Genomic DNA, 27,532 nt, shown 5'->3' on the forward strand with positions numbered 1-27,532 from the left:
TTTCTCGCGAACCAGGGAGATTCGCGGGCGCCTCTCTAGAGGTGGGTCGAGGAGGGACGTGGGCGGAGCCTGCGTACGTGGACCGCTAGGCCCACCCGTGTTTTCTCTGGACTCGGAGAGAGGCCACACAGATTTGGATTCCCCATTCTACAGCAGGGTAAGTGGTTTTAAAAAGTGCTGTTTTTTGTCCAGGCAACGAATCTCTCCACAGCTCAGTCAAATGGAACCGAGCTTGATTTTGGCTGCTCTTTTCCTGTCCTCTGGTCTCCGCAAGAACCGGTGGCCGAAGCTATTCTCCTTTAAGGACTAAGGCTGCAAGTTGGTCATCCGTAAATCACGTGGAGACTTTTGCCTGCTGGCCTTGGACTTCCCTTAGTTTCTAGTATGATTTTTGTTTCGGCTTTCACGAGACGCCTATTTTCAAGTCGCCTCATCCGGCATCCCCCTTGTCCGCCGCCTACTTGATCTTTCCAGAGGCCTGGGGGATCCCTTCAGTGGGACATATCGGTCCTAGCTATAGGACCGTATTTCTCATTGTAATACAGGTTTCCCAGAACTCTTTCCGCCCGGCTTCCACCAGCTTTGTGATCAGAGTGCAGTCTTACTTTTGGAGCGATATATGTAGTTTATTGGCTTTTGCTACAGTGGCCTCCACCTTTAAAGGAAAAAAAATAGAAAATACCCTGTTAACAAATTGTCGGAGCTTTACGTAATTTCTAGAGAAGGGTCATCTTTAACCGGGGAAGGTGTGTTAATGACTGAACCATTTAAAGGCCAAAGTTTGATCTGGTCCGCAGTGAAAATGGGAGTGTGATCCCCCCTGAAGCCACTGTGAAGCTCCCTGAGTGTCTGGACATGGCACTTGCAGGTTCAGTAGCAAATCTTACGGAGCTCCCCAGCACTGGATAAGAATCCGCTTTTTTCCATCCAATCTTATCTTTGAAGAACCAGGTGGGGTTTAGAATTGTCTGTTCAGCCCCTTTTCCCCCTTATCAAAAGTGGACACTGAGGTCCAGATGTGTGAGGTAGAGTAACAAGATCACACAACCACGAAGAGACTCTTTGTTCACTTTAATTTTTTTCTTCTTTTACATTTCTGCTTTAAGTATATTAACATGCTTATATGAATCATTCTGGAACAACAGTAGCACATTTAGTAGCAATTGATTCTATTTACTTCCAAGTTTTACTTTTTTTTCCCCAGAAATTCTTGTCTAATTTTACTTTTGCTCTTGTCTCATAGTGTGCCTTCGCTCTTTGTGAATTGATCTGTTCATTCTACATTAACATTTTTTTCCCTTTCCTTTTAATGTTCATGTCAACCAAATGGAAAGATTACTGTTTGAGGAAGAATTTTAGATTTCGTATTTCCTAGATTTGCAAAGTATGGTGGGCATACTTTCAGTGGTGAAAAATAAAAACTAAACTATTCCCAAATAATTTTTTTGTTTGAATTTAATAGACCAACCCATTTGAAGTACAGTTTCATATTTAATAAACAAGCGGTATGACAGGCCTGCTAACCAAAATTGGTTTAGTCTGAATAATAGAGCTCCTTCTAATAACAATTCCTTTTCATTGAGGACTTACTGCATGCTAGGCATTCTGAGAAACACTTTACATGTGCTCTCACATGTAATCTTTACAAGAACCATATATTAGGGAGTTTTCCCATTTTATTGATAAAGAAATTCTTAGGTCTCATCCTGTCCTTTGTATCTCTAGTGGATCCCTTGACTTAGGAGCATTCAAGACATTTCAAACTCTAAGCAAAAGTCTTAATTATAAAATATGTTGATCCTAATTGCAAGTGAGTTTAATTTCATATTTCTGGCTCAGTCTGTCTTACTATCATCATTATAAAGTATCTTTCTTAGAAATTAATCATCTTCTATGCCAACATTTCAGATGAAGAAAAAGATGGTACAATAAAGAAAATAAATCACCTAAGAATATTTAAGGCATAGGACTTCACTTACTGTAAGGCATATAGTGGTTTAACTATTCTCTACCTGTTGTAAAAATACATCAATGGGATTGAAAGACTGTTGCTTTTTAGAAGAAGTAAGAAATAAGGACCAGCAGTCACCCAGAATAGGTCTGCCCCCACAAGACTGGGTTTAAAGGACATAGGCTTTTCCGGGGTACATAATAGATTCAAACCAGCACAGTGGGCTATAAGCTGGTAGTACTGGGTGAGGTTGTGGGTCTTCTCAATCCAGTATTTAGGAGGAGTCTTCTACTTCCTATTCTTTTTTCCCTACTTAGCAGATGCCAGAATGTAGGGTAAAAATATGTATGTATTAGATACAAAATACAGAACCTATTTCAGAGTAATTTTGCTGTCATTGCTGAAGTTTTTTTTGAAGGTTGTAGTGATGTCTGTTGGTGAAAAGATAGATCTGAATGTTTGAAAGAAGTAAGTTGGTAGGAAGTAGGCAGATACTGAAAGTGGAAAATGAACTAAGTTTCTTACATTGTGTGTGTGTATATGTGTTGTGTGTAAGAGAAACAGAGCAGACGGGTAGAGGGAGAGGATTGGATCTTTTCTTTTTGCTCTGTGTTCTCTAGATGTAGCATGGTGCCTTGTATACCATTGTTGAAAAAAATACAAGTTGAATGAATAACAACCAATTTGATATTAATGTCATGTTTAAATGATTATCTAGACTGTGAACTCTTTGAGGGTAAGCACTTGTTTTTAGAATCAGGATCCTGTAAATACTGTCAAATTAAATTGGAGGTGATTATAGAATTATAGAATCAAGCATATTTTTATGAATAAAGAATTGGAAGGAGAAAATGGATGGCAAAGGATTATTGATATCTACTATTTACAGAAGCAAACATCTCCCAAGTTCTGGGCTTGGTGCTTGGCATGTATTCAGCACAGTAACTGAGCATTAGATGGTAGCACCCCAGTTTTCAGATGAGGAAATCAAGGCTCAGAAGGTTAACTACCTTGCATAAGACCACATGGCAAGTAGAGCCAGGATTCAAGCTTAGAGCTGTGGGACTTGAAAGCCCATACTGTTCCCATAAATCTTTCCACCATGCTAAAGATGAAAAGAGAAAACAAAACAAAACAAAACTGTATGTTCTTATTACCAGGATGGGAAGATTTGATCTGGGCAACATTTTCCTTTTAAGTTTTATCTTCTTTATACTTACACTTTCTTTCCCAGATTGGGTGAAGACCCAAATAGAAGTATAGTAGTCCAATTGCTAGATAGGTAATGAAGCAGGCTGCCTTTACTTTACCCAGTCCTATCTCTCGGACAGATTTTCTCGCCCTCAGTGACCTAATAGCTCCTCTGTATGGTGCTGTATCTGTTATTGCCCTCTGCCCATGTCTGCCCTATTTATTCAAGAGCGGCTTCTTCTGGATATATCACTGCTAAACAACCATTGAAAAAATTGTACTCTCTCCTTTGTGTTAGGCACTATATTAAGTCATTTTAAATAAATGGTTTTAAAATGACACGCACTTTCGATTAATTATATCAATTCATTCCATTAACAACATCACTGAAATGCTTTTTATTTTTCTCCCTATACATGGAAGAGCATTTTATAGCCAGTGTGGGCTCTACTCTTAAGTAGCCCTGCGCTGAGCTCCAATACACCAAGTCTGAATGCTTTCATCTCAGGTCCTAGTTCCCACAGCTCTTTCTGATGTTTAAACTGCTTTTGGTTGGTTCCAGAAGGGAGCAGAGATGCTGTAGGTGGTGGCAGAGTTCAACGATATTTTATATGGCAAATTTCAACAAACTATGATAACTTACAAACACGATTATAGAGACATAGTCAAAATCCTTTTATTGCATCTCTATAAGTACAGATTTCCAAAAGTTGTATAATTTTATACACAAAGTTTCTTTCTCTTTTTCTTGGAGCTCATTTTAACTCTTGTAATTTGCAAAAGATTACTTACAAAGTAGTTTTGTTTAGTTTTTAATGTGTTTTCCCCATTTGTTAAAATGAGTGAACTACATGAAGCTGTTTCAACAGCAATAAATCTGAAAAACTTGATGCAGAGAGGAAAATACAAGTTGCAGAACTAAGTACAATATGATCCAATCTAAATAAAGTTTGAAAACATGCAGAACAATAGCACATATTATTTATGTGCACAATGTAGTAATGTTATAACATCATGCTTGGGAAAGGTGAGCACTGAAATCATTGTTTAGTCACATCTTAAAAGAGAGGGCCAGAAATGGGTTTGGGAATGGATACACAGGGTTTCAAGTATATCTGTCACGTGTGTAGGTTTTTAAAATATTAAGATTTATTAAAGCTGAGTTGCAGGTAAATGTATTTAATATATTATTCTTTATATTTCTGCCTATATTTAAAATATTTTGTAATCTAACAGAAGGAGGTATATTTATCTACTGTTAATAAAACCTGCATTACCTCCTAAAATTTCTAAAATGTTGCAGCTCACACTTACACAAAAGGAAACCTAGGATGTATGTCTATCCAGATGTTTTGGTTTGCGTGTTTGATTCCCTTGTTGAAGGCATTGAATCTCTACAAGAAGTAGTATGAAGTATTTCGCTTTGTACCTGAAGGATTTGTAAGATGAAAGATCCTTAAACACAAAATGAGATCAGTGGTAAGCTCATGATTTAAATTGTTGTATGAAAAAATTGTTTGATCTTCTCTCTCCAGAGAGAAAAAACATAGTGACAGCGCAGATACAAAATGACAATATGTTAATTTTTTTCCATAGTGTCTAGATCATCATGGCAACTGTACAGAAGATGATGAGAGCTATTAGAGTTTTTGAATTTGGGGGACCAGAAGTGCTGAAACTCCAGTCAGACATTGCTGTACCGATTCCAAAAGACCATCAGGTAGAAATAATTACTTTAAAACAGGAGATAATTACACTAAATGTGACTCTCTCTTTTGTATCAAATTAGTGTTCAAAAGAAGCAGACTCAAAATGATTTTTAAACACATTGAATTAGGACAAAGTTTATCCTGTTTATATGTTTGAGCTCTGTCAAAGTTAACTTAATTCTAATAATTAGTGAAACATTAAAAGATTTAAAAGAAATGACCTTAGGGTATAAGAAAATTTTTGAACTTGAGAATTATCTATGTAATACAATAATTGGATTTTTCTGAATGGAGTCATGAGTAGTTTTGAGCAAGTTATTCTATTATAAAATTGTAGGATTTTTATTTTGTGCACAGTGAGAAAACAATTTTCTGTATACATACTTTTTCGTATATGATTTAAGGGAATTTAAACGTAGAGTTTAATCATATCCAATGATTTTAACAATATACTTTTTAATTCAAAATCGTGTATTTTTTATTACTGCACTTCCCATGGCTTCCATCTAATTTCTTTACCAAGCCTTATGAAAGTTTTTAAAATTTGGCCATAACCTATCTTTGCAGATTGATTTCTTATCACTCCCTCTCAATAGACTGTGCTGTAACAACATCAAGCTTTATCCTATTTCCTAAAGGGGCCCTTTTATTCCTTCTATCTTTGCACATACTATTCCTACCTGAAATGTCCTTTTCCTCCCATTTCTGGAGAATTTCTACTGAAACCTTTAAGGCCTAGCTTAAATACTACTTCCTTAGTAAAGCCTTTCCTTACTCTTAAGACAGAAGTAATCATTCAGTATTAATTAAGGTAAAATTAGTTGCTATAATAGATGTAACCTCAAAAATTGCAATGGTTCAATAATGGAAAATTATTTCTCAATCACAAAATTCCAAAATGGTGATGGATGGCTCTTCCAACAATGACTTAGGGACCCGAACTTCTTCCATCATGTTGCTCTGCCATCTTCAGCACATGGTTTCCAAGGTCACCATGAAAGGAGAAAGCAGCATGAAAGGAGAAAGACCATAAAATTTTTGCTCACATTCCATTGGCTAGAACTCAGTCATTTGGCTTCTCATGACTGTGAAGGAGACCAAGAAATAATACCCTTCCTGTCTACCTAGGAAGAAGAGGAAATAGGTTTTGATGACATAAAGGTCTCTGCAATACTTCCCACAGTATTTTTAATGTAGCACATAAGCCATTCTATCTTATCTTTTAATTTACACGTTGGTTTGCAAAATTGAAATTTGAACTCATTGAAGGCAAGAACCTGGTTTGTTTCATTTGTTAGTTTGTTTTATTTTTATAGCCCCCATAACCTACATTGTACTAGCACAATGTTGAATGTATGCCTAAATACTCTGTGTTAACTCAAATACATTGTCATTGCAGGTTCTAATCAAAGTCCATGCATGTGGTGTAAACCCAGTGGAGACATATATTCGCTCTGGTACTTATAGTAGAAAACCAGTCTTACCTTATACTCCTGGCTCAGATGTGGCAGGGGTAATAGAAGCTGTTGGCTATAATGTATCTGCTTTCAAGGTATTGCATTTTTAATTATCTTCTTAAAATATTTTAATATATTTTTAAAATGTATCTGTATTTAAGGCTTTAAAAGGCCTCCACTACACAATTTCTACCACTTGGGGGACTCCTCTAGTCAAAAAAGAACTTACTTTTTATCTAGATATCTTATTTGTTTGCATTATTGGGAATAAATGCTGGGTAATTTCTTCACATCCCTACAGAGTTGAACTGAAATCCTTTTGATTTAATAGAAATATGCAAGGATAGAAAACATACAAGGAAATTATACTATTTCCTAATTCTTGGTAATACACATGCCAGCATAACTTTTAATTCCTTCTATAGATTTAGCTTCACAGAATAAAGGGAAGGTTAATTCTTTGAAGCATAAATAAAACATGAAAAAATGCAAGGTCACTATACATTTTTAGAGCTCTGACTCAGATGAAGGTGACTGAGTTAATGCAAATGTCATGATTATGGCTTTTGTTATTTACATGCCAAGAGACATATAAAATATAGAGTGTATATCCATGTTCTAGCATCCTTTCTCATAATTCCTTGACCTGCTCAACTTCAGCAGCACATTTACCAAAGTTGGACTGAGACAGAGAAGATTAACCTAGCCCCTGCACAGGATGACAGGCAAATCCATACAGCTTTCCACTCCTCAGCTTCTGGCAGTGTGACTTCTGCCCCTGTCCCTCCACTGAAAAGATTCTTGCTAATGTCACTGATGACCTCTATATTGCTGAAGCTAATGGGCCGTTTTATGTCATTATCTTTCTTGACTTCTCTGTGATATTTGACACTCTGAGCCACTTACTTTTTCTTAAAAAAAACTTTTTCTTCAGCCTCTATGACATCGTTTATTTCGATGTACCTCCCTCCTTGCTCCTTGGGCATCTTTTTCAGGCTTCTTTTTCTCCAAATGCCCCTTAAATCTTCTGTTACCAAGGGCTCTGGGTCCCTACTTAGACCTCTGCTTTTTATATTCAGTGCCGTCTTCATGGATGGTTTCATCCACTCCCATAGTGTCCATTGTCACATGTGCTATCTTTAGTCACTAGCCACATGGGGCAATTTAAATTCAAATACATTTCAATTTAAATTTTAAATTTAATTCACAATCACACTAACAGTATTTTAGATGCTTGATAGCCATGTGTCTAGTTGCCACTATATTGGACAATGCATATGTAAAACTTTCCATCATCACAGAAAATTCACTTGTGGAGTGCTGGACCCACATTTCAAGCTCCAGGAATCTCTTAACTCAGCATGTCTAAAATGGAGCTTAACTTTCTCACTTCAGAGCTGCTCCTCTCTTGCATTGCCTATCTTGGTGAGTATCGGGGGTTGAGGCTTCTCACTCTCTGTCAGTCAGCTCTCCCTTACTAGAATGGTTTTCTCTGTCCTGTTTTCTGTTCCTACTGTCTGTAGCTAATTCAGGTTATCTTACCTGAACCATACCTTTTACCTGGATTTCTATAATAGATACTTAATGTACTACTTTCCCTCCTTCCCCCTCAAATCTGTATTTTTCTAAAATTTAATTCTGATTGTTACCCCTCTATTTTAGTTATTCCATTAATTCATCAATTTCAAGGTGATGTTGAAACACCTTGTGTTATAAAACAAGACTGTTTCATACTCTCTGAGCTGTCTTTCCACTTTTATCTCCCATCCTTTCTTAACTTATAGTTTGTTTTTTAGCAATGAACTGTTTGTCATGGCCTGGCATCCCATGCTCTTTCATCTCTGCATATAATTTAATCTAAAGGGGAGATAATAAAAATACCCATTTCATAGGTTGTTATGAAGGTCAAGTTAAATTATATGCATAAAACTCTTAATGCTGCATCTAGCACAGAAAGTTCCCAATAAAAGTTAGCTGTTGTCATTATCGTGGTGCCATTCTGTGGATTTGCCTTCCTCCTGTTTTTCCTGTTTCCCTTAATCTTTCTTCATATTGGTTCTCTTTCATAAAACATTAAAATGTTTTCAGTATTTTTAAGATTATATTTATGAGACCCTAAAATGTAGTAAACAATTTATAAATATTCACTTATTTCTTGATATAGAACTTGCATTATAAAGGATTGCATCATTTCAACATTTTAATCCCCAATGCATTTATTAATTTTATCTCTTCCCCTAGAAAGGTGACAGAGTTTTCACTACCAACACAATCTCTGGGGGCTACGCAGAGTATGCTGTTGCAGCAGATCACACTGTTTACCCGCTGCCAGAAAAACTGGACTTTAAACAAGGAGCTGCCATCGGTATCCCGTATTTTACTGCATATCGTGCTTTGCTTCACAGGTAATAGCACACTGTCAGTTACACAGTAAACACCAAAGGAGATCAGTAAACTGCCTTCTCTTCTGCTGCCTGACCATCCATCTGTCCGTCATTTTTGGTTACCATTTAGTTACTGTTAAGAATTTATTGAGTGGAAACTATGCCAATTTGGGGGATTGTGCTAATCAAGGGGGATACAAAGAGGAACAAAACACTGCCTTTTCTTTTTTTTTTTTTTTTTTTTTTTTATAAATTCAGTTTTATTGAAATATATTCACAAACCATACAGTCATCCATGGTATACAATCAGCTGTTCACAGTATGATCATATAGTTATGCGTTCATCACCACAATCTATTTCTGAACATTTTCCTTACATCAGAAAGAATCAGAATAAGAATAAAAAATAAAAGTGAAAAGAGAATACCCAAACTATCCCCCCATCCCACCCTATTTGTCATTTAGTTTTTACTCCCATTTTTCTACTGATTTTTTTTCAATTTTTTAACTTTGTTTATCAAAAAATTAAAAACAAACAGGCAAACAACAACCAAAAAAACCCCACAACATTTCAAACAAAGCAATGGATTAAGGAAAACAAATAACCTAAAATAACTACTTTGTTTCCAATATGTTCCTACCATACCCCAAGAAAATTAATAAACCATGTCCAAACAGAGGAGTAGGAAAAACAAATAATCTAAAATAACTACATTGCTTCCAACATGTTCCTACCATACCCCAAGAAAATTAACAACCCCTAAGAAAACAAAGGAATAAGAGAAAAAAAAAACCTAAAATAACTCTATTGCTTCCAACATGATCTTACTATATCCAAGAAAGTTTACAAACCATAATCCTTCCTGAGAATTCCCATAACATTGAGATTACCCTCCATAGTTTATCTGTTCTTAGTAGATTATCATTCCCCCTCCACTAATTGGTATCTCTAGGTCCCCTACATTCTACAGTATAAAACATTGTACATTTTTCACAGAATTCACATTAGTGGTAACATACAATATCTCTCTTTTTGTGCCTGGCTTATTTTGCTCAGCATTATGTCTTTTTTTTTTTTTTTTTAATCTTCATTTTATTGAGATATATTCATATACCACGCAGTCATACAAAACAAATCGTACTTTCGATTGTTCACAGTACCATTACATAGTTGTACATTCATCACCCAAATCAATCCCTGACATCTTCATTAGCACACACACAAGAATAACAAGAATAATAATTAGAGTGAAAAAGAGCAATTGAAGTAAAAAAGAACACTGGGTACCTTTGTCTGTTTGTTTCCTTCCCCTATTTTTCTACTCATCCATCCATAAACTAGACAAAGTGGAGTGTGGTCCTTATGGCTTTCCCAATCCCCTTGTCACCCCTCATAAGCTACATTTTTATACAACTGTCTTCGAGATTCATGGGTTCTGGGTTGTAGTTTGATAGTTTCAGGTATCCACCACCAGCTACCCCAATTCTTTAGAACCTAAAAAGGGTTGTCTAAAATGTGCGTAAGAGTGCCCACCAGAGTGACCTCTCGGCTCCTTTTGGATTCTCTCTGCCACTGAAGCTTATTTCATTTCCTTTCACATCCCCCTTTTGGTCAAGAAGATGTTCTCCGTCCCACGATGCCAGGTCTACATTCCTCCCTGGGAGTCATATTCCACGTTGCCAGGGAGATTCACTCCCCTGGGTGTCTGATCCCATGTAGGGGGGAGGGCAGTGATTTCACCTTTCAAGTTGACTGCCTTTTCTTTTAAGATGCTTACTATCTAGTAAGGGAAATGCATATAATAATATTAATAATTATATGTAATGTGGGAAGTACAGTGGTTGAGCGGTGCTTAGGGATTTATGGGATCACAGGAACGTGCCCACAGTGATCAGGCAGGGATTCCTAGTGGGATGTGAGACTTGGACTTTTATAAAATCATGGTTCTAGAAATTTTGTTATCTATCAGAATCATCTGGGCAGCAATGTAAAAGTATAATACAGGACACTACCCCAGACCTGCTGATCAGATTCCAGTAATGAGAACTGAGAATCTGTATTTTAATCAAATTCTCTAAGTGTTTGAAAATGATCAGAGTTATCCTGGGGAAGGTTAGTTGGGAGGGGAAAGGGCACTGTGGACAATGGGAACAGCATGGTACATTGGGAAGAACAGCACGGTGAATGGGGAGGCTATAGCAGTTTGATCTTGTTGGATAAGAGATTTCAAGGGAGAGAGTGGCAAGGAATAAGGTTGGACAGAGTAACCTTTCAATCAGGGTTAGCATTCATCATCAAATAGGTAGGTTCAAGATTGTAAACAGATTATAGAGGTTTTACATTATCCTTTAAGAGATTGTGGTCATGACTTTTTTTATTAACTGTGAGAGTAATAAAAAGATATTAATAAAAATATATTGTTAGATTTGTGTTTTATTGAAACCACTTATCTGCTGTGTGAAAGACAGATTTCAGGCAGGAATGGAGAAAAGTTAGGAGGTTCTTATTGGAGTCTCCTCTAGATAAAATGCATTTAGACCAGAGCAAAGTTTCACAGGAGAAGAGATGGAGAGGAAAGGAGATCTAGTTAGGGGGAAAAAATGACAGTATTTGGTGATCATTTGCATGTGGAGCATGAGGGAGAGAAGGGGCTTAAGAATACACCTAGCTTTCTAACTTGGGATTTGTTTAACTGTGACAAAAAAGAAGAGAGAAGGAGCAGGTTTCAAAGGGAAGTTGAGTTTTTGGACTTCAAGTTCTGAGTCAGGTATCCTGATGGAGAAGCAGCTTGTTGGACAAAGGATTTGAAGCGCGAAGGCTGGCAGTATAAATTTGGGAATATGAGCCTATAGATGATAGTTGGCAAGATGAGAGTGATTGAAATCCCTCAAGAAGTGAGAACAGTGGAGTGAGAATGGAACCCTTGTGAACACCAACATCTAAGAGTGTAGTCAGAGGAAGGGTACAGAATCCTGAGGTGAATCAAAGGGACTGGATCCCAAGGCCAGGAGAGTCTAGAGGTTACATTGAGGGCATAGGCTGTGATGAGAGGACAACCTGCTTTAGAGTACTGCCTTCATCTCATTCCTAGATCAAGTTTCTTCCCTGTCTCAGCTGCAGTTTCCTGATTTGTAAAACGTGGATAATAACGGCCTCCACCTCAGAGGGGTATGGTAAGAATTAAATGAGGTAATTCACATAAAGGTCTTAGTGCCTGGCACAGAGTAAGTGCTCAGTAGATGTTGGCAGTGTTAGAAGTAGTAGTGGATATTGTTACCTAGGAGGGATGCTAGCTGTCAAATGTAGCAGTGAGGTCTATTCAGAAAAATTTATCAGTTGAATTTAGCAATTAATTAATTTTCTACAGATCATTTTCTGTAGAGTGGTGGGACAGAAGCTTGATTGAGTGGATTGAGGAAGGAAGAGAGAATAAATTTCTTGAATAAGACTGTTCTTTTTTGAAAAAAGAAAAATGGGGGATAGGAAGGAGAATAGAAGATTAGATTCAGCCATGTTTGTAGCCGAGAGGAAGGTTCTAGCAGAGAGGGAGAGATTAAACATTTCGAAGAGAGGGAAGGATGGCAGATGCCGCAATATCCTGCATAGGGCAATGTGGAAAGGACCTAGGACATAGAGATATTGGCTTTGAAAATTAAAAGGATAGATCATCCCTTAAACGTAGAAGAAAAGCGGTACATGTGGTATAATTATGGAAAGTTTTTAGGTAGGGAGGAGAGATTTTAAAGGAGCTCATATTCAAGAACTGGAACTTTAGTGACACCAAAATGTCTCAGCCATTTGGATAAAGCATCAGAGGAAGTTGGTTTTTGCATTAATTCAGGGCTGGAATATTGGTGGCAAAATGGAATAGTGTAAAGTAAATGAGCATGCTGGAGAGAGAGAGGTAGGGGTAATCTCTCATGGGATCCAGGCCCATTAGGGAAGGAAGTAAGGCCAGGGGCAGCAAGTGGATAGAAATGGAACAGTCAGGAGTCAGGCATCTCTGTGAATTTGAAAAAAGGTTTTGAGAGAATGTGGGCTGATAAAATTAAGATAGGTGATTACTATCATAAAAGCGGTTATCATTGTCTCCTATTTTTCAGGTAGGGTGGTTGGGGTTGGTTACCAGATTTAGCCATGGGGGACAGTGGTTAAGGTGGAGAGGAATTCAGGAATTGTGATGCTAGGTGTTTTTCTGCGTAAATGTTGAAATTTAGATTTGGGCAGTATTTGGGGTGGAAGAGAAAGCCTTAGTGCCAGGTAGGAGACTAAGGAGACTTGCAGGAGGTCAGTAGAGTAGTAGTATGGAAAGGTGGGGTGCTGGAGCCTCTGCTGAGAGGCTCAATGGGGCTTAAGTTTTTACTCTGTTCAAAGGATAGAAGGATCATAGCCGTGGGGAACCAGGAGAGGGTTAGCCTGCTTTTTACTCACCCATCCTAGGCCCAAGAGTTCAGGAGAATATGTTCTTAGTGTTTGAGGGGTTGTATATGAGATTTTTAAAAAATTCATTAGGAAGTATTTCATATCCCATAGTATAACAGTGGTAATCCTATCACCTTATGTTTGTATATGATTTCTTAACATGTCAAAGTGTTTTGGTAATGGTTAGCTCAGTTTATCATTTCAAACCCTCAATTTAAATCACTGCCCTCAATCCTCTTATCTCTAAGCAAGTGGGTTAGAGAAAGCTTAATTTATTGCTTATTGTCATTTGTCAGCAGTTGGCACACAGTCTTGAGCAGGACTCCTGGTTACTGTATTCTCACTCCCAGATGGAATATAATGTCTCTACAGTGTAGCCACCCCCTGTTGTTCTAGGAAATGAGAGATCCTCTCTGAGAGTCAGATTTGGATTACACAATAGCTGCTGGCTTGTGACATTAGTACTTGTCTGTCTGGAGTAGTAAAGAATCCCCCAAGCTGTCTTGCTGCATGTTCCTTGTTTTCAGTACATAATAGAAAAGTAGTACTAGGAACCAGAAATGAAAAGAGGATCTGGACATTTTAGGGGTTGACCTGGGAACCAGTGTGAGAGAATTTATCATATTTATTACTTTCTTACCATTGCTGACTCAGCATTGCCTTCTGAAATGAGAGCATAGAGGCTGGTGCAACCTGATGTTCAAAGGCCTGGAGCAGTGAAATTATCTTACCATCAGCAAAAAATAGTCTAACTACTGTATTTTTTCACTTAACATACTTGCAAAGACTGCAGCCTCCTCACCCAGCACAGTGCCTAGTCCATGGTGAACTCCCAATATACATTGGATGAATGGATAGATGGGTGGAAGGTTTTCTTTTATCCATGACTCAGAAGGACCATCGTTTGATCCTGTGAAGCTTAGAGAAGTATTTTGGACTGTAATGTCAGGACAGTTTCCTCTTTGAGTGTTAGCTGAACTGAGGGTAGAATTTCCTTGAGGATAATGAAAAGCACCTGAGCTTAATTAGCTTAACGAAATAAGGTGATGGAACCTGTGTTCTCTTTTGCAGTGCCCGGGTGAAAGCTGGAGAAAGTATCTTGGTTCATGGGGCTAGTGGAGGAGTAAGTATTTTTTTTTTAAGTCTATTTGAAAAAGAGCTCAGATTTGTGGGTTTCACATTGTATGTCTTATAGTCACTTTTTTTTTTTGCAATTTTATTGAGGTGTATTCATTCACACACCATACAAACCATCCAGAGCATATAATCACTGGCTCACAGTATCATCACATAGTTGTGCATACATTCCCATGATCACTTTTAGAACATTTTCATTACCCCAAAAAAGAAACAAGAATAAAAAATAAAACCCCAATCCTCCCATACCTCTTACCTCTCCCCCACCTTCCCCCCCCCCCCCCATACCCACTGTTGACCCATAGTCTTGTTGTGGTACATTTGTTACCTTTGAAAGAATGTTAAAATATTACTGTTAATTCTAGTCCATAGTTTGCAATAAGTACATTTTTTCCCATAAAGCTCTCTATTATTAACTTCCTGTAACAGTGTTGTGCATTTGTTCTGGTTCGTGAAAGAACTTTTTTATAATTTTTTATATTTGAACATTTAATCACAGTCATAGTCCACCAAAAGATTCATTGTGTTATATATTCTCATGTTTTAATCTCCACCTTTTCTTCTGATAATGTGACATACATGACTCTAAACTTCCCTTTCCACCACATTCACACACGATTCATTACTATTAATTATTCTACTGTTACCTCTATGCATTTCCAAATCATTAACTTCAACTTAGTTAAATATTCTGCACATGTTAACCACCGCTCCCCGTTCGTTAGCCTCATTCTATATCCTGGTAAACTGTTCTGTATTTTATGTCAAAGAGTTTACATATAATAATTAGTTCATATCAATGATATCATACAAAATTTGTCCTTTTGTGTCTGACTTATTTCACTTAACATAATGTCCTGAAGGTTCATCCATGTTGTCACATGCTTCAGGATGTCATTCCTTCTTACTGCTGAATAATATTCCATCGTATGTAAATACCATATGATTTATCCATTCATCTATTGATGGCCACTTAGGTTATTTCCATCTTTTGGTAACTGTGAATAATGCTGCTATGAACATTGGTGTGCAAATGTCTGTTCATGTCCCTGCTTTCAAATCTCTGTGTATATCTGGGGTAGCAGGATTGCTGGGTCATATGGCAACTCTATACTTAGCTACCTGAGCAGCACCCACCAGACTGTCTTCCACAGTGGCTGTACCATTTTACATTCCCACCAGCAGAGAATAAGTGTTCCTATTTTACCACATTGTTTCCAACATTTGTAGTTTCTTATTTAATAGCGGCCATCCTAGTAGACATGAGATGATATCTCATTGTGGTTTTCATTTGCCTAATAGCTAGGGAGGCTGGGTATCTTTTCATGTGTTTTTTAGCAATCTGTATTTCCTCTTTGGAAAAATGTCTGTTCATATCTTTTGCCCATTTTTTAATTGGGCTGTTCGCCTTTTGTTGAGTTGTAGGACTTCTTTATACATAAGGGTTTGATATCTAGAATACATAAATGAATATATAAATGAATAAACATTTTTCCAAAGAGGAAATACAGATTTGGTTTCCAAATATTCTCTCCCATTGAGTCAGCTGCCTTTTCACCTATGCTGGTTTGAATGTATTATGTCCCCACAAAGGCTATGTTCTTTGAAGCACTCTTGTGGGGGCAGACGTATTAGTGTTGATTAGGTCGGAATCTTTGGATTAGGTTGTTTCCATGGAGATGTGACCCACCCAACTGTGGGTAATACCTTTGATTAGATTATTTCCATGGCGATGTGGCCCTTCATATTCAGTATGGGTTTCAGTTTTATCACTGGAACCCTATAAGTGCTCAAACAGAAGGAGCTCACAGCTGCAGCTTAGAGAGACATTTTGGAGAACTCCACTTTGAAACACAACCTAGGAGCAAGCAGACGCCAGCCACGTGCCTTCCCAGCTAACAGAGGTTTTCCAGACGCCATCGATGTTCTTCAGTGACGGTACCTTACAGTTGATGCCTTTGTTTGGACATTTTCTTGGCCATAAGATTGTAAATTTGTAACCAAATAAACTCCCTTTATAAAAGTCAATCCATTTCTGGTATTTTGCATAACCGCAGCATTAGCAAACTGGAACATCACCCTTTTGACAAAGTCCTTTGAAGCACAGAAGTATTCATTTTTGAGGAGGTTCAATTTATCTAATTTTTCTTTTCTTGCTTGGATTTGGGGTGTAAGGCTAGGAAACTACCTCCTATCACGAGATCTTGAAGATGTTTCTCTATATTTTCTTTCTAGGAGTTTTATGGTACTGGCTCTTATATTCAAGCTTTTGATCCATTTTGTTTTAATTTTTGTATAGGGTGTGAAATAGGGATCCTCTTTCATTCTTTTGGATATGGATATCCAGTTCTCCCAATACCATTTACTGAAGATGCTGTTCTGTACCAGTTGACTGGATTTGGGAGTCTTGTCAAAAATCAATTGACCATAAATCTGAAGGTCTATTTCTGAACTCTGTTTGATTCCATTGATAAATGTGTGTCTTTATGCCAGTACAATTATAGTCATTTTTAAAAGCCAAATTTATAAATCCACTCAGGGGTGGTTTTTCCCTTTATGTGCAAAAGCTTCTTCGAATTAGAATCTTCTTCTAAAGGTGATTCTTTAGTTTAGCATTTCTTTAGTTTAGCATTTCTTGGTTAGTAAATTCAACCAACTACCCCATCAAAAATGTTCATATTAGTTTTTCCACCTGTGCTGAGTGTGGACCAAGATAAACTGGCCTTGTTTTTGCCTTCAAGAAGCATATGCTATATACATATTTATTTAGAATTTTAAACATCTCTGTAAGGATAATACTAATTCCATATCTCCTTAATAAAGGAAACTTATTAGACTTTAATAAGGCTTATTAAACTTCACCTAGTTGCTCAGTCAGCATGGCAGAGCCACACTGAATTCTTAGTCCTCTCTGTCTTCCTTCCATTGCTTGCTTGCTGTGTTTTAATGACATTCATGGAATGCACAGTATATAGCTGTGTCCTTAACACCACAACCGGTGGCTTAAAATGCTAATGTGGGGGTGTGAGGAGCTCAGAACTTAAAAAAATAAGCCCTTCAAGTGAAATCACCCATGGCAGGGCTGTCAGAAACCTCTTCACAAAATTGACTGTCAGTCTTCCTCTGAGGAGCTTACAAGAAAAGTTAGAGCTCTGAGGTTGGAATTTAAGAAGAAATTCATATGACCTCTATCCTATATGTAGAAGCTTTAGAAATTTTGGAGATTTCGCATGTTTTAAATAAGGGCCTGGAGATAGGTGGCTCACCTTGAGGAAGCTGGTTAACCCTTTCAGAGCACTGTGTATTCTGGGAAGTAGACTGAAAAAAGTACCCCATCAAATGGTACATTGTCCACCAAATAATGCGTGGTATTCTGAAAAATGTGAATTTATCTCTCAAGGTGGCCAGGTGTTACAAACAGAATTCTATCCACTGTGTTTCTGTGTTACTTGAGATAGATGAATCATAAGGTTTTATACCCAGTTTCCTATGTACCTCAGATAGATCAATTCTAGAGGATTTAACAAATCAAACTATTTAGTAAAACATCCCAAGATTGCCTTTATAGAGCCTGAGAAAAATATGACAGATAGACCTTGTCAGAAACTCCAATTGTTTGACTTCACTGAAGAGGCTATTTTTGGGGTTAAATTAAATTTAACTCTAAATAACTAAAGGCTCTGTCAAACAAATGCATTTATTTAAATTGTTCTGGCTTTCAGAGAGCTAACCTTGTGCTCTATATAGAAGGGAGAAATTTCAGTGAGAAAAGGAAAAAAGGGTTTAAAGAAAATCTTTTTATTCCCTTTACCCTCTTGTAAAAAAAGCCTGGTTGCTTCACCATCATTTTTTTTTTTTTTTTTTTTTTAAAGGCAAAATCTGCATTGTCCTTTGAGCTGGCCAAGAGTTTGTTAAATCCTTGGCTGGCAGAGATAGGCAGATGGCCTGGTGTGTGAAGCACTTTTGATCCTCCCTGCCCTACCAGAGGGAAACAGAGTACTGGGTTTTATCTTGCTTCTGTTTGTACTTTCTGTCTCACTTATTTCAAATTCCTTTTGGATTATGTTGTGTGTATAAACTGGTGTAGAATCTATGGACCCAACTACTGTCTAGATGTGTTGGTGGGGAGTTCCCTATTTTGTCAGCAAAATAAGTAGAAGGAAAATAGTTGACATATAATGAATGAATGGTACATAATCTAGTGAAGTAGTGGTGGTATAATTGTTGAAAAGAATAGAATAAACAGCACTTTAAAAATAACTATTGAGTGTCCCTTTAAGGTAATTAGAGCATAAAGAGATTTATATTTACATTAAATCTTTAGTTTAAAATGTGATTTTTATTAGAGGCCTATTTTTTTTTAAGTTGAAATCAAAGTAACAAAAACTAATTGTGTCTACTCCACAGTGTATTGTATTTCATCTAATTGAATGTATCTCTCCCTCATGAGACAGTAAGTTTCATGTGCTTATTTGTCTATTTGTTTTTGGATAAATCAGACAGATCTCTGCCACAGCCCAAGTTCAGGCTCATCACTCCCATATGCCATATAATCTATAAGGTCCATTTTAGGCCTGGGAATTTGTGATTCTGCTATAGTTTTAATTAATTTCTATCATCATTTTTCATTTAAATTATTTTCTGTTTTGCCCAATCCATAGTGATTATTAATGGGGAGTAATTTTGTCCCCCCAGGGGATATTTGGCAATGTCTGGAGACATATTTGGTTGACACAACTTGGTGGGGAGCCGGGGAGGGTGGGGGGATGGAACCTGCGAGTGCCCCTATAATACATAGGATAGCCTCCCGTTTTGGGGTCCAGAATGTCAATAGTGCTAAGGTTGAGAAACTCTGCTCTAAAAGTATGTGACAATTATTTGTGCCACTCATTTGGTATGTAATCAAACATATATTTTTCGTTATTGTTATTTAAGTAATTACTCATTTTTCTATGTTCCTAAAATATTTTGGTACCTCTTTTGTACCAAGCACATTTGTCTGGTATTCATCTAGTATTGTAGTGATCTCAACCAATCCTGTGGCTTTAAATACCATCTATAAACTGATAAATCTCAAATTTGAATCTCCAACTCTGACCTCCTTTTAGTCCATACCCATATACAGCTGAATACTGAATCTTCACTTAGATGAGCGATATGCAGCTCAGCACGTTCAAAGTGGATTCTAAATGCTTTCACAAACTTGAACCTCCCCAGTCTTCCCCAGCTCAGTCCACCAGTTAATCTGGCCAAAGACCTAGGAAGACATCCTTGATTTTTCTTGTCCCCTCACCTCCCACATTCAATCCATGAGGAAGTCCTGTCAATTTACTTCTAAACTAGATCTGCATTTGTTTTTACTCATTCCAGTACCACCACCTTAGTTCATCTCTTATCTAGACTATTATACCAACTACTAACTGATCTCCCTGCTCCCATTATTGCCCCCCACCTTCTTTTTGCCTCACATGTAATTACAGTAATCATCTTAAAGCCTAAGTCAGATCATATAATTCCCATGCTTAATCTCGCCAATTGTTCCCCATAGTCCTTACGTATAATCCAAACCCCTTACCTTCATTTCCTTAGGTTGAGTGTTACTTGATCTCCTAGTGCCTCTGTGACCTTATCTTCTTCTACTGTCTCCTATGATCCCCATTGTCAAACCACATTGACTCTCCTTTTATTCTTTGAACACCCCAAGCTCATTCCCCCTTCTGTATAGCCATGGCCGTCCACTCTGCCTACAGCATTCTCCAGGTGGCTTCCTTTCCCCTCTTCAGTTGGGTCTCATTTCTTTAGAGTGACCTTTCCTGATGACTTAGATAGCCCATCTCTCTAACCCAATAGCCTGTTTTATTCATAGCATGTATTATTTTCTGAATTTATTGCATTCATTTAATTGTTAATGTGTTTATTATCTTACCCCTTATTAGAATGTTTCTTCTTGCATAAAGACACTCAATAGATGTTCATCATATAACAAATAAATTAATTTACCCACAGATCTGTCTCTTCCACTTAAATGGTAGGGGCCTTACATCTGTTATATAGTATTTTTTATATATGGTTAAAGTATGAAGTCAGCATATTTTGATTATCTTAAAACTCTGTACCTTCTGCGGCTACACCTTAACAGATGCTAAGTACACATTTCAGTGCTGTGATTAAAAACTCCAGCTCTGCAGTTTGATTTGGTCCAGCTTCTGTTTCCAACCCTGTAGGTGACTTGGGAAAGTTACTTATATTTTTTAAGCTTTAATTTCCTCATCTGTAGAATAGGGCCAATAATAATATCTACTTCATAAGGTTACTGAGAGGATGAAATAAAGTAATGCATATAGAGTATTTAGTGTAGCATCTGGCACATTGTAAGTGCTCAATAAAAGTTAAATATTGTTGTACTTATTTCTTCATTTAGTCGCTTAAGTTCCTTAAGGATAGGATAGGACCTAGAAGAGTGTTAAATTCATTGTATATTTTTAATAAATGTTTTCAAGGATGCAAAGAGTCTAAAACTGCTGGATTGTAATTTGTTTTTCAGGTTGGACTGGCAACATGCCAAATTGCTAGAGCTTATGGCTTAAAGGTTTTGGGCACAGCTGGTACTGAGGAGGGACAAAACATTGTTTTGCAAAATGGAGCCCATGAAGTATTTAATCACAGAGAAGATAATTATATTGATAAAATTAAGGTAAAAGTTTCTACAGTTCTATAAAAGTCAAACTTTCTTTGGGAACTTACATTTTTTTTTGTAAACTTCTTATTTTACCAACTACTCTTTTAAAGTTTGCCTCTTTTGTAATGCCTATGTATGTTTTTAGAGTTGTTTCAGTTTTAAAAAAATAGAGATGTCTTAAGTTTTAAACCTTCACTATCAGTTCTGTCTTGTCTGTGTTTCAAATAAAATATAGCTTCTTGGGATTTTATAGCTATAAAAATTAGTACTCTTTAATACAACTCACATTTTAAGTAATGCATAGCTTTGTTTTTGCAGCTGGGAGGTATCTTTAATATAATTTCTATTAGTGTGAGTTTTCAGAGGAAGATGAGGTATCCACAGATTTCAAACTGGATCTGTCTAGGCTCATGGAATAAAGTTTGTTAACTAAATGCTTTGAAGGAATAATCACTACCTTATTTAAAGACATGAGCAGTAGTTAATTGTTGCATATATTCCATTGCTCTAACAGAATTCAAGCAGACCTTAAAGTTCCCCATTTGTACTGTCGTAGCAGTTTACTAAACACTGATTACTTGGCTAATCCTCAAGTCACTTTCTCATGTTGAGGAAGAATTTCCAAGGTACTGATTATTACGTGAAGTAGGTCATTACAAACTGAGGAAAAATACAGTAGAGGGTTTGTTTATTACAACAAAGTCATCTTGCAAAAAAAAAAAAACTGAACAAAGGCTCTCCTTTGTTATATGTCTAGGAAAACTAGAATCCAGTACTTACTCCTGATACCATTATGCAGAAGTATTTACAAATACGAAAAATGATCAGTTATTTTAAGAATGCTGTGTTTGTTTTAAAACCATGAAGTCTAATTTTAAGGATATGAAGTCGTGTGGCTTCCATCTCTTCCACTCGTTCCTTCTGCTTTGTAAGCATACATGCTTAAGTTTCTCTCATGCTCAAAAAACAACGAAAAAACCTCTTAACCTTTTATCTTACACTCTCTCTTTCCTCTCCTTTATCACCAAACTTTTTTCAAAAAGTAGTGAATGCTTATTGCTTTTACTTCCCTATTTCCCATTAAAGTTGTGCTTCTGCTCCAACTACTTAAATTGCTTCCAGAGGTCACCAGTAAGCTCCTAATTATCAATCCACTGGCCTTGTCCTCATCCTGTTTTGTTTCTCAGCAGCATGACACTGACCACACTCTTTGAAAGGAGTTCACTTCTCCGACTGTTCATTTCAGTTTCTCTTCATTTTACATAAATGTTAGTGTTCCTTAAGTTTTTCCCTTGGTTCTCATCTTTTCCAGTGCCACACCTTCATCCTGATCAATCTCATATACTCCCATGTCTTCAGTTATTACCCATAGGCTGTTGATTTCCCAACCTTTATCTGGCCTCAGTTACTTTTCTTCATGCCATCAGCCTTCTAGACATCTCCATTCATCTGGGCACCTGAGACAGAACTTACATTTCTTTTTTTATTCCTATCTTTTTATCACCATTTTCCCTCTAACCCATGAAGCTGGTCACCTTATTCTTTCAGTTTCATCTCTGACCTGATTTTCAAGTGTTTCTTTTTTCTCTATTCCCTCCATCATTTTAACTTGGTTTAGGTATCATCTTCTCCATCCTTGATTTCCCATAGCTCCTAACTGAATTAATATCCCCATCTTATCTTCTGTGTTGTCTCCAGAGTTATTTGATTCTCTGTCTAAAAACATATCCAGAAATAACAAAAATGGAAGCTACATGAAGAGAGGAATTTGTGTCTTGTTGCCAGCTGCATCTCCTATGCCTATAACAGTATCTGGCACATGGATTAATGAACACCTGAGGTCTTTCACATGGCATTGAATATGTTTTACAATCTGTATCAATTTACAGTCTTCTCCTATCTCTTTGCTGTTGCCACCTTGTCTGAATACATATTCCAGTTCAGCTGGGCCACTCTCCAATCCTGATTTGAACTCTCAGTCCCCCATACCTTTGCTTTTCTGTTTCTTCTGTCCAGACTGCCTCTGACTCTTTATAACTTTCCCTTGCTCATCTTCCTTCCTTTTTGCCTAGGAAACTCCTGTTCATCCCTTGGGACCTAGGTCATCATCTCTGTGAAACTTTTTCTGACCACTCCAGTCAATCAGACTTTAACTTTTTTGTCTGTATCCTATAGTTTTTTTCTGTTGATGTCGCATTTAGTCCATTACATTATAGCTAGGATGATCATACTATCCATGTTTCTCCCTGGCTATGTTTTGAGCTACCTATGTCCATCTGTGAATTTCTAGTACTTAACACAATTCCTGGTACAAGTATTTGCTTTTTTGTAAAATAAAGTTAATGTAAATATTTATAGCTTTTTAAGAGTCAGGCTTGGATCTTGGGAACCAACACCTGAGAGCTAAAAAAGAAAAGAATTTGTGTGTCAAACTGACTGAAACCATGTAGAACAAAACTGAATGCACAGAAAATATCCTGCAATGCAAACAGCCAACATTTCTTTTTTGCTTTTTGTTTTCTTAATAAAAATGAGAGCCTCTTTGGGTTTTGGATTTTTAGTGTTTTGTTTGTTTGTCTGTGAAAAATACTTTGGAAATAGACAGTTTTCAACTAAGGGAAATTATTTTGTAGCCAAGTTGAGTCTGAGCACCTGAAAATTTCAGGCAAGTTTTATTTTATTACTGCAATTTATATAGTATAAATCATTATTTTAGATGTTGTGGCTGGTGCCTTGGAATTACATCATCATTATATATTGGATCATTTTAAAATTTGCCTTATTAATCTTAAAAATTTACCATTACGTGTCATTTGAGAGAAATTTCTGTAAATATGAGAGTATAACTACTTTACAGTTTTTACTTGTTTTCTTACCTTACTATATATTCTTTTATTTTATGTAGAAATCTGTTGGTGAAAAAGGAATTGATGTGATTATTGAAATGCTAGCTAATGTAAATCTTAGTAATGATTTGAATCTTCTGTCATATGGAGGACGAGTAATAGTAAGTATTTCATTTTTTTACCACTTTGAAATTTTACTGTAATTTAGATTTTAAACCATACATTTACATTTAACACTATTTTGGAGTAATCTTTACCTGTAAACATGTTATTTTTCATATTAGGTTGTTGGCAGTAGAGGCCGTATTGAAGTAAACCCACGGGACACCATGGCAAAGGAGTCTAGTATAATTGGAGTTACTCTCTTTTCATCAACCAAGGTAGGAAAATAAATGGTTCTGATTTTGGTATTATTTAAAAATTGGTAGTTTGCCTGGTCAGGCAGACAAAAAGTTTGTTAAGTAGATGTTATTAGTTTTCTGATTGGAGGAGTGGGTTGATGATTAGTCACTAGAAGATGACTAGGGGAATAATATAATTTATTATCCAAGTTAGGACACTTTTGAGAGGATAAGGGGATACTATTAGTAATTACATCCAAACAATCGGTATTTGTAAACTGAGTCTATTCCAGGCAAATTGGGACTTATGGTTACTCTATAGAAAACTTCATTTTCTACAGTTTCATACTGGTTGACAAAAGCCACACATTTTAAGAAACTCTTATGCTATAATTCTTAAACTCTGAAGTTTTTAAATGCTTTTTAATTAAGTCATATGGTCCACTATTTAAAAAAAGCTTTTTTTCTTTCCCTTAGGAGGAATTTCAGCAGTTTGCAGCAGCCCTTCAAGCTGGAATGGAAATTGGTTGGTTGAAACCTGTAATAGGTTCTCAATATCCATTGGAGAAAGTGGCCCAGGCTCATGAAAATATCATTCATAGCAGTGGGGCTGCTGGAAAAATGATTCTTCTCATATGATGATTAATTCTTCATGGGTTTCCTATATAATTAGAGGTTTTTTCCTCCTAATTCTACTTACTGTTTTTGCTTTAAGTAGCATTACTTTATTCAATCAGTTTCTTACATTATAAAAATATTTTTCTGAAGAAATCATGGGCATTGGAGTAAAATTCATTTTTATAACATGCAATATTTTTTATACTTGCCACTTCCAACCAAGGAGTCATCATAGTTGGAAGTAGAATGTTGGTGGTCATTTGACATTTGGATGCATTCCAGAAATTCCAAGCAGATACCTGATGATTAATTCCAAACCTATGACTAAAACATTCTAATTCAAAATACAACTGCTCAATTTTCAAGAATTTCTAGCTCACTTATAAAGTTTCTTTAGTCTCTGATAATCCAGAATTGTACTGGACTCTAGACTAAGAAAGACCCTTTTCCAAACTAATTTCATCTGAATCTGCAAGTTCTTGGAAGCGCAAGAATAAACAATATCTAGAGCCATTAGCTTTTCCAATATTTCCCCAAATATTAGAACAGTCACCATTTTAATAGTTGAATTCCAGTGACCCATATGTTTTCTGAGGACTTCAGCCTTAATCTTTGGTATAATATGTTACTAGGTACATATTCTCTACATAGTTACTTCTTGATTGATTATATTTTCAAAGTAGATTTATAGTTATCTGTTTGTGTGATGGGGATCATAAAATTTTGGCCAAATTTGGCACATTAAAAATGATCTGCTTTTGTTTTTGTAACATTGTAACCTGCAATAAATTATATAGGAAATTAAAAGCTGTTTATCTAGTTTGTTTTTGTATAGTTCTACAGTGAAAATGATTGCAAGACATGTTTATAATTGCTTATAAATTGAAATAATTTTTCAAGAATAATGTAAGGTATCAAGACATAAGTATCAGCACTCAGGGAAGAAAATCTATAACTTGTATTGATGCTCATCTTTAGGTTCTTGCCTCATACCACTTCTTTGAAGTCCCTGATGGTTACTTCCTAACAGTGTTCTGTGCTGGAAGTCTTTATCTAAACTAAATGGATGGATAACTATTTAGAAAACTTACCATCAATATTTATGTCCAAGGAAATGAGGTTTTGTAGTTTATTTTTTATTTCTTTTTCTTCATATAAACACAGCCTCCTATGACTGTTGTTATATTGTGTGATAGATTCTCTTGACTGGGTTTGTATCTGTTGAATGACAATTTCTGTTTTGATCATGAAATTCTACTTCTGTAATGAATAGAAAGCACTGCTTATTTCTGTAATGGAGGGTGTCATTGGTTTCTTACTGTCAATGCCATGGCTGAAGTGTTTTTGCTATTAGTGTTTTCTGACTTTATTCACTATTTATTTTATAAGTTAACCAACCTGTGGAATAACATGTAAGAAAAAAGTGTTTAAAAGAAAGTATTGTCTTGAATCTAGAGGTTAGCATTTTATGTACATCTTCAAATGGAGGACACCCCCCCAACACATGCAAAAAGATAAAAGAATAATTATTCTGTAAAAGTAGTTGAATCTGTTTGCACTTTTGCCTCATCCAAACAATGAGCTAAAACATTCTCAGCTCATTTTGCAATTTTAACATTTTCTTGTTAACATTTTGCAATCCATTGATATAGTTCAGTCAATGGAAAGTAAAAACTAGCCAAACTTTATGCATTAATTACCATATTTATGATTATGTTACATTAAGTATGTTACCTGCACAAATGTCCTGGTAATTCCAGTTCTAGTCTTGCCCCAACTTTTCAACCAACTACATTCACTGTTTAATTGGTACCTGGAGCCTACGGGCTGCTGTATCAGTCACCAGTCCCTGTCCCTGATGGAAAGTAGAGAAAAACCTTTAGAATAAACAAACATTGAAATCCCTCATTCTTTTGGATTTCCATTTCTATTCACTTTGCTCTCTGTGACCTAGAATCATATCTTGTGTTAGAGATCAAATGTATCTGCCACCCTGAGCCCAGAAAGGTGAAATGATTTCTCAAAGATCATAAGACTAACAGGTTCAAACTCAGCTGACTTAATTTTTGTAGCAAGCTTTTGCTATAAAACCACAAACTCCTGAATTCTAACTTCCAGGACTTTGGCTTTCCTGGCCTGTTTACCTCTGCCTACTGCGGGAGCTGTGCTGCCTCCTTTCTGGCCGCATTTTGCCTTGGATTGCTAGTTCCTGACCCCGTTAATCATCCTTGCCTCAGTTATCATTCTATCTCCTGATTTGACAGTGTCTTTAAGGGGTGGGGGTGGGGGGTGGATTCTATTTAACCATTTGTTCAACAAATACTTATTCAGTATTTGGAATCTGAGAAAGCATCATACTAGAATTTGAGGATAAAAAGATGTATAAGGCATAGTCCACATCCTTGATCTACATTTGAGTGGGAAGGGAGTGAAGCTAAAAAAAGAGAAAAGAAAAATTAGAACATAAGGGGGAGACATGGAACACAGAGGAATGGCACTCAGTGTACCTTGGGATTTCCAACTATGTATTTAATATTTTTGATGCATTTTTTAGCTCCCTCTATCCAGAGTAGCTTTGGCCATACTGATAGAAAATAAGATGCTTCTGAAAAGGGGAAAATTGGGTAGCATTTTCTAATGTCCTTAGCTTAGCTTTATTAAAGCAAGAAATTATATGTGTGCCAAGGTGCTTCCACCATTCACGGTTCATAGAGGTTTTTTTTTTTTTTTTTTTTCCTGCACAGGATAACTCCTGCGAACAGCAAAACCTAGCAGGTTAATTTGACCCGGCTTTCT

The 27,532-nt window shown here is 36.5% G+C and overlaps 1 protein-coding gene and 1 non-coding gene across 3 annotated transcripts; both read left to right on the forward strand.

Moving 5' to 3' along the window:
- The first annotated feature begins 3 nt into the window (after positions 1–3).
- Positions 4–26,644, forward strand: CRYZ (crystallin zeta). 2 transcript variants are annotated; one of them, XM_037826903.1, is made up of 9 exons: positions 4–157; positions 4,739–4,862; positions 6,251–6,403; positions 8,550–8,713; positions 14,187–14,238; positions 20,797–20,946; positions 23,837–23,938; positions 24,062–24,157; positions 24,596–26,644. In XM_037826903.1, exons 2-9 carry the CDS (start codon positions 4,752–4,754, stop codon positions 24,755–24,757), a joined length of 990 nt encoding a protein of 329 aa, XP_037682831.1. In that variant the 5' UTR covers positions 4–157; positions 4,739–4,751; the 3' UTR covers positions 24,758–26,644. The 2 variants fall into 2 exon arrangements, with proteins under 2 accessions (XP_037682831.1, XP_037682832.1); XM_037826904.1 differs by lacking the exon at positions 4–157 and adding an exon at positions 796–951.
- On the forward strand, positions 6,955–7,061 carry LOC119528320. Its single transcript, XR_005215628.1, has one exon. It is a non-coding gene; the product is annotated as a U6 spliceosomal RNA (small nuclear RNA).
- Positions 26,645–27,532: the final 888 nt, after the last annotated feature.

Source organism: Choloepus didactylus, chromosome 2 (assembly GCF_015220235.1).
Source record: "Choloepus didactylus isolate mChoDid1 chromosome 2, mChoDid1.pri, whole genome shotgun sequence".
NCBI classification, from domain to species: Eukaryota; Metazoa; Chordata; class Mammalia; order Pilosa; family Megalonychidae; genus Choloepus; species Choloepus didactylus.